The 7904-nt window shown below is 50.2% G+C and overlaps 1 protein-coding gene across 1 annotated transcript; it reads right to left on the reverse strand.

The window, feature by feature from the left end:
- Window positions 1-1666: 1666 nt before the first annotated feature.
- LOC105756462 (putative uncharacterized protein DDB_G0283431) lies at window positions 1667-3214 on the reverse strand. The gene is made up of 3 exons (XM_012556543.1): window positions 3112-3214; window positions 2074-2231; window positions 1667-1798 (listed from the first exon to the last, which is right to left on the reverse strand). Exons 1-3 carry the CDS (start codon window positions 3212-3214, stop codon window positions 1667-1669), a joined length of 393 nt encoding a protein of 130 aa, XP_012411997.1.
- Window positions 3215-7904: the final 4690 nt, after the last annotated feature.

The following is a 7904-nucleotide window of genomic DNA, read 5'->3' on the forward strand; positions in this document are numbered from 1 at the left end:
TGTGTCAGGGTGGGGTCTGAGGGGGGCTTGGCCATGAACGAGAAGGGACAAAAAGAGGAATATTAAGAATGCTGAAGATTACAGAAAGTTAGGAAAACGATCTAGTGGACGGGTTGAAGACTCAAATAGATGATCTGGAAGGTCGTGAAAGACCATCCCAAACACAGGACAAAATGACTCAGAGACCGTTGTTGTCAAGTTGATCCCGAGATGGATTGACACAGTGGTGCAATGATGGGCTCAAGTGTAACCAGGACTGTGAGCATGGTGCGGGAGCAGGCAGCATTCTGTTCTGTTGTACACAGGGTCGCTATGAGTCGGAACCGACTCGACGGCTTCTAACAACAAGAAGGAGAAGGCCGGGGGTCACAGGGCCAGGGGCTGCCGGGCAATGCAGAGGCAGCAGGGAGTCCCCGAAGGAAGACCAAAAAGGACAAGGGGACCTGAGAGCTTGGCAGATTCTCCCTCAAGGGACACGTTTTCAAGAGTTGGGATTATGCTTCCTAGCCTGCAGGTCCAATCACACTTGGTGGCTGGATAAGATGAATATTTACATAATGCAACTATCAGAAACCCTGTTTGTTGACTTCCAGCTTTTAGAATTCGAGGATTGAGGAAGTGTGGTCGATTACGTGTTATTCCCCAAACCAGAAACCAAACCTGTTGCCGTGAAGTGGATTCCAGCTCATGGTGACCCCAAGTGGTACAGAGCAGAACTGCTCCATGGGATGTTCCTGGGTGTGATCTTTATGGAATTAGATCACCAGGCCTTTCTTCCATGACGCTGCTGGGTGTGTTTGAACTGCCAGCCTTCAGGTTAGTGTCGTTGCTGTTGTTAAATGCTGTCAAGTTGATTCTGATTCATAGCGACCCCATGTGTGACAGAGCAGAACTGCCCCATAGGTTTTTCTTGGCTGTAACCTTTATGGAAGCAGATCGCCAGGTCTTTCTCCCTCGGAGCCGCTGGATGGGTTCGAACCGCTAACCTTTCAGTTAGTAGCCGAGCGCAAACTGTTTGTGCCACCCAGGGACCCTTCGTGTTGTTCCCACTGGCATGTAAACGTCCTCAGCCTTGGCGGTGGAGCAGCCCCAAGCTGGAGGAGCAGCAGGGAGCCGTGGCCGGGGTGTAGGTTAATTCTTCACCCGTCAAAAGCTGGCAAGTCAAGCATTAGAGACAGAAGTCCTTGCTCATTCATTCAGCCGATTCCCTTTGCTGAGCGCCCACCGAGGGCCGAGTGCCCACTGAGGGCCACGTCCCACTGAGGGCCACTGGTCAGAGCTTGGTTCAGATGGACCTGCGTCCTCCCCCATGAGAGGAGACAGACAAGAAACCCAGCCACGTGGGGGAGAAACACCAGGGGTGGCTGGGGGAGGGAGTGCTCCGCATGGATGTGCAGGGGAGGCCTTGGGCGGGGGAGGTTTAAAGCTAGGAACGTGTGTCTAGAAGGAGCCAGCCTTCCTGCCGGGGGACAGGGGCTCCCGCTGGGGCAGGCCTGATGGGTATGAGGAATGGAGACAGGGTCAGCGAGCTGGGGCAAAGAGGGTGGGGGACAGGGGTGTGGAGGGGAGGGACCCAGTGAGTGGGGGAGAGGCGCACAGAGGGTGGGGAGAGTGGTGCAGGGGATAAGGAGGTGCAAGGAGAGGTCCCAGAGGCTGCAGGGTCAGGTCATGTGGGCTCTGGTTTGACCTTCAGTGCTGTTGGTGTGGCGATGTTGGTATTGTAGGTGTTGTTGGCATTGTAGGTGTTGTTGATGTTTTCGCTGTTGGTGGTGTAGGTATTGTTGGTGTTGCTGCTGTTCTAGGTGTTGGTGGTGTCATTGGCATTGTAGGTGTTCTAGGTATTGTAGGCATTTTGGTGTCATTGGTGTTGAAGGTGTTATTAGTATTGTAGGTGTTATTGGTGTTGTTGGCCTTGTAGGTGTTGAAGGTGTTGTAGGGGTTACTGGTGGCATTGATAGGGTAGGTGTTGAAGGTGTTGTATATGTTGTAGCTTTTGTAGGTGTTTTAGGATGTGTTGTTGCTGTAGGTACAGTTGGAGTCGTCAGTATTTTAGGTGTTATTGGTGTTGTTGACATTGTAGGTGTTGGTGGTGTAGGTCGCATTGTAAGTGCTGTTGGTATTTTCGGTGTTGTTGGTACTGTTGGCATTGTAAGTGTTGTAGGCATTGTAGTTGTTATTGGTGTTGATGACATTGTAGGTGCTGTAGGAGTTGGTGTTGGTGTGTAGAGGTTCTAGGTGTGGTTGACGTTACTCGTTTTGGCTGTGTTGGGAGATTTGAAGCTGAGGAGAACCCTGATCCGATCAGCTCCCTTTGGCTATTGGGCAGAAATCTGATGGGGAAGACATGGGCAGAAGGCGGCCAGGAGTCAGGAGTGGTGGTGGGGTCAGGCATGCGCAGATGGCCTGTTTTAGATCACAGAGTCAGTGGAAGCCGGTACTGGGAAGAACGCGCCCATCAGAAGTGGCGGCTAGGATAGCCGAGGGAGCGTGGGGGAGCGGAGCCCGGCGTTCTGAGCAGGACCAGCAGATAGTACGTACAGAAGACAAGAACAGAGCAGAGGTAAAAATGTAGTATTTAGAGCTATAAAGGGAACAGGCAGAATTAAACAAATGGAGAACAGCCGTTGGGTGGGGAGAGGGTCTGGGCTGGGGGATGGGCACGGAGGTGGCTTCATTTTATATTTTTCTGTAAGAGTTGCATATGTATTACACATTACCATGCGCATATGTAACTTTTTTAATAAAAAAAGGGAGAGAGGAGAACCCAGAAAGAAATGGTTGGCCAGCCTTGCAGAGGGAGACGCTGACTTAATGTCAGAATAGTTGACCAGGGAGTGGCTCTGCAGAGCCAAGATTGGGAGGCCCCTCCCAGGCGGCAGTGGCTGAGCCAGGAAGGGTGAGGAGGCAGCAGCCCTTGGGGATAAGCCAGAAAAAGCGAGCCAAGCAGAGGGAAGAGCAACTGCAAATTGATGAGGCCAGACAGGGCTTGGCAACTGAGGTGCAAAAAGAAAGCCAGGTGAGGCAGGGAGCACGGTAAAGCGATCACTCGGGGCGGGGGCTGGGATTCATTCCTGGATGGTGGCCGTTTGATGGAGATAAGTGCAGCATTACTTGTAAAATGGTGGGAGTAGTAGTAGCGTCGGAACCTAACTTCAGTGGGGATAATGACGAGGATCAGTCCAAAGCTGATCCCTACGTAGTGGAGGTCAGACATACCTCCATCATGCAACCTTTTTAACAATTCTGACACCAGCCCTCCCCACCACGGCACTCTCTACTTCTCTTCTGGGTTCGATAATCCATTGCAACGGCCACACAGAACTCACAGACCACACTTACAGTTAAATGGTTTATTAAGGAAGTAACAGTACACTACTCGGGATCGGGATCAGGAAGCATGTAGGCAAAGTCTGCCTCCTCAGGTGCAGGACAGCTCTCTCAGCTTCTCTCAGCCGCGCAGGCCTCCTCTCGGCCCCCTGAGGACAGACTCCTCTCCGCCCCCTGAGGACAGACTCCTCTTGGCCCCGAGGACAGGCTCCTCTCAGTCATGTAGGCCTCCTCTCAGCTCCCTGAGGACAGGCTGCTCTCGGCCCCCTGAAGACAGACTCCTCTTGGCCCTGCCGCCTGTCACCACTGGCTCTGCCGCTGGGCCCCTTCCGGGCCTGTCACCCATCTTCAGTGTTACAGCCCTTGACCTGCGTTACAGCGTTTTGAGAGGTTCCTTGCCTCCTTTCTGCTGGCTCACAGGGCAGCAGAAGCTGACACAAGCTAGCATATCCTAGAATCAGCAGGTCAGATGGCAGGCTGCTGGCTCAAGTCCCAAGAACTGGCAGTCAGATGATGACGAGCCAGATGCAGGATCCAGAGCAAGACGAGCTTTACCAGAGCATTTATATATATTGGATGTAGGCCACACCCCCAAGGAAACTCCCCTTACATCAGATACTTGAGTAAGGCGGTGACTTGAATAAGGATGTGAGTTAATTACTCAAGTGTGACTTGAGTAAGGCTGTGGCTTGAGTTATGCTGTTTAGTAAGGGTGTGACTCAAGATACACCCCACACTAATCCTGCCTCATTAACATACAGAGGTTTAGGATTTACAACACATAAAATGGCGGATAATTATATAATACCACAAAATGGAGGACAATCACATCAGATCATAAAATGGAGGACAATTACACAGTACTGGGAATCATGGCCTCGCCAAGTTGACATATCCTACTAACCATCACAGTAGGCCACAGACACTTCATTTGCATAGTAGGCTACAACTCTTCTCATTTGCATAGTCTATTGACCAATCCCTGCAAGGTGCATACCAATCACAGGGCAGGCTACAGCCCAGAACCAGACAAAAATTATCAAACCACAAGTTGTTTACAGCTTACCCAGGAAATGTCAATCAACCTGACAAAAGCTACAGATCTTGTGGGGTAGAAAACTACGGCAAAGGTAACTCCTCAGGGCTTAAGGGAAGATCTTTTAAGCTTTTCCAAAGAACCAAGCAAAAGGCCACATAAAGGAACTCATTTCACCACTCACGTGTTATTCGGAATAACCCACAACCACAGCTAACACTGAGGCGGGCTCACTGTGGATTATTTCATGTACTTCTCATCAGAAACCTGCATAATTTTGCCCATTTGACTGAGGCTCAGAGAGGTGAATTAGCCCACCCGGAGCTGGAGGGCTGGTAAATGGCAGAGCTGGGGTCTGATCCAGGCAGCCTGATTGCCCACTCCCCATCACCATCCTCCACTGCCTCTTGTGGGGTGGGCGGGGGGTGGGCGGGGGCAGGGTTCCCTGAATCAGGGCCAGCCTGTCCAGTAGGCCATACCTGCAGCAGGTAAAGGTGCAGATGCAAACCCCACTCCTATAAGGAGGTCATGCATTCCAGGAATCAGCTGCATCTGGAGGCTGCTCTGAAGCCAGAAACTCAATTCAATTATAAATGCATTTAAAACATCATCAGAGACAACAAAAGCACCAGCAACAAGAGAGGAAAAAATAGATAAATTGGATTAAACCAAAATGATTAAAAAAAAAAAAACCTTTGTGCATCAAAGGACATTATGAAGAGATTACAGAATGGAAGAAAATATTTGGAAACCATTGATCAGGTAAAGATTTAATATCTAGAATATATAAAGAACTCCTACAACTCAGCAACAAAAAGACAAAACAATCAATCAAAAAATGGGTGAAGGACTTGAATAGATATTTCTCCAAAGAAAACACACAAATAGCCAATTGGCACAGGTGTATCTTACAACCAGCGCCACCCTGAGCCACCCATGTCATTACTATGATGGTGTGATGGTTCACTTGGCTAGGCTGTAGTTCCCAGTGGTGTGGCCAAATACTAGACTGGTTGCTGTTCCACAGTGTAATGTAATGCAATGTAATGTAATTACTTTCCATAATGTAATCTAATGCAATGCAATCAATCAATCCATTGAAAAGAGAGTTTCCTTAGGGTACGGTCTGCCTTCAGATTATAAATAGATAATTTAGCAGAACTCGCTCTCTCTTTCCGCTCTGCACTCTTTCCATGGCCTGACTATGGATCTTGGGATGTAAGACTGCAGAAGTCTCCAGCCTTCTACCTGACCTACAGATTTGGGACTTGCCAGCTCCCACAATCATGTGAGCTAATCCCTTGAAGTAAATCAGCCAACCAGTCTACCTACCTACTTATCTATCATCTCATTGGTTCTGTTCCTCTAAAGAACCCTAAGACAGATAGCTACTGGCAGCTACCTATGATATTTGCACTGCACTTTACAGTTTGCAAAGCATTTGCTCGGGTCATCTCATAGACCCCTGCAACAGCTCTGCACAGCTTCATTGGTCCCGCTTTTCAGGTGAAGTCAAGGAACCTGCCCTAGCCACACAGTGAGCACGGGCTGCAGCCAGGACTGCCAGCCAGGTCCGCCCACCCCACCTGGCCAAAGCATGGCACATACTAACAGTCAAAGGCAGCCGTGCTTCAATGGTAGAATTGTCACCTTCCATACAGGAAACCTGGCTTCAATTCCTGGCCAATGCACCTCATCCATAGCCGCCATCCACCAGTCTGTCAGTGGAGCTTGCCTGTTGCTAGGATGCTGAACAGGTTTCATAGGAACTTCCAGATTAAGATAGACTAGGAAGAAAGGCCTGGTGATCTATTTCTGAAAATCAGCCAACGAAAACCTCAATGGATCACAATAGTCCAATCTGCCACCGATCATGGGGATGGCACAGGACCGGGCAGCATTTTGTTCCCGTGTGCATGGGGTCACCATGAGTCAGGGGCGGACTTGGCAGCAGTTAACAACAGCAGCCACAAACAGTCATCGCAGTTCCTGGAGCCCCATGTGTGCCATGCCCTTCTGGTGCCTTCTGCTCTCCACTTACTCTCTGTCTCATTAACGTCTGGGCCGCATTTTACAGACAAGGGCTCTGGATGCTCAGAGAGCTGGAGACACTTGGCCAAGGTCACACAGCTACCGAGTGCTGAGTTTAAGCTTCATTCGGTCAGGTTCCAAAGCCTGAGCCCTCCCCCACGTCCTGCTGAGCGGGGACCCCGTCAATTGGCTGATGACCCTTAGCTGGCATCTCTGTGGCTGATCCCTCTGTCCCATCAGCTCTGCCTCCCACAGATCTGGTCTAGCCCCCTGTCTCCTGGCTCTAGAGGCAGATTCTGGAAAAACAGGAGACTTGAAAGTGCAGAAGCTTCTGTGGAAGCAGCTAGATGACATCTTGGCTCCTCTCAGGAGCAGAGCGGCAGTAATGAGGAGGCAAAATGAGCCGTAATTGTCTTCCTGTCTTTTTTCATTTATGATCCACTTTCTCTGCAGATCTCCGTGGACACTAATTGGCAGGCGGAGGCAGGAACTCGCAAGGAGAAGCACGTCCCTTTAAGTGACTGATCTCCGGGAGATCACAAAGCTGGGAACTACTTTAGAGGAAAACTTGACTCTGAGAGACAATTCTCAAAGGGCTGCTGCAGCTGAGGGCTGGGGCACGCCGGCCTTGGGGCGAGGTTTCTGACCGCGAGGCAGCTCTCTGTGTCCCGGGGTGGTGCAAATGGTTAAGCCCCCGACTACTAACAAAGGTTGGCAGTTCCAATCCAGAGACGCCTCAGAAGAAAGGCCTGGTGATGTGCTTCCGAAAGTTCACAGCCTTGAAAACCCCATGGAGCAGTGCTCCGCGGCACACGCAGTCGCCGTGAGTTGGAATCCACCGTGGTTTTAGACATACAGGCAGGAGACGGGGAGAGTGCAACTTTGGGGCCCGTTGGCCTGGACTGGGGAAGTGTGGCTATTGACCCCAACACTGACATTTAGGGGTACAGCGCAGGCCGCAGTACACCGAGGCAGGAGAATCCTGGTTTTTTAACAATAACATTATGTAACCCAAAAGTAACCCGTGGCCCCATGTGGTCCAGTCTCTGCAAAGAGTTACATTCAAGGAACAAGAAATTCTATTCTTCACTTGAATTTCTGAAAAGACATAGGAAGGAGCCAGACATGCCCCTCTCGTCTTCTCCCCAGCCCAGTGCTTCTCCAAAGCCTCTCCTTCTCCACCCTTCTGAAAAAATCTCTCGCTCCCTCTGCCTTGTGGCTCTTCTGCTTCTCCCAGCTCGTTATTCTTTGGCTTACTGTTTCAATCTGTCTGATTTATTCTATAGTCTTCTCTCCACTCTGACCATTATCAGACTTCTCTACAACAACACTCAGGAACTGACCCAGGGAACAAGGTCCTTAACTCCCGTTTCTTCTACTTCTGCCCCATCTCTCAACTTATTTGCCCAATTCTGTATCTCAAACATCCAGGAACCATCTGGCCCCTCAGAACTCTCCTTAGGGACTAGAGAGATGGAGCAGGTGAGGGGACAAGAACAAAATTCTCCTT

The sequence above is a fragment of the Trichechus manatus genome, unplaced genomic scaffold (assembly GCF_000243295.1).
Source record: "Trichechus manatus latirostris isolate Lorelei unplaced genomic scaffold, TriManLat1.0 scaffold00069, whole genome shotgun sequence".
Lineage (NCBI taxonomy): Eukaryota > Metazoa > Chordata > Mammalia > Sirenia > Trichechidae > Trichechus > Trichechus manatus.

What these genes read in the sequence shown, in the direction of transcription:
- LOC105756462 (XM_012556543.1), bottom strand. Translation starts at nt 3,214, where the DNA reads ATGTCTGACCTCCACTACGTAGGGATCAGCTTTGGACTGATCCTCGTC. An exon ending in CTACTCCCACCATTTTACAA is followed by an intron (nt 2,232 to 3,111) that starts GTAATGCTGCAC and finishes AACCACACCTAG; the next exon opens with AACCTCTACACACCAACACC. An exon ending in ACACCACCAACACCTACAAT is followed by an intron (nt 1,799 to 2,073) that starts GTCAACAACACC and finishes ACCAACACCTAG; the next exon opens with AACAGCAGCAACACCAACAA.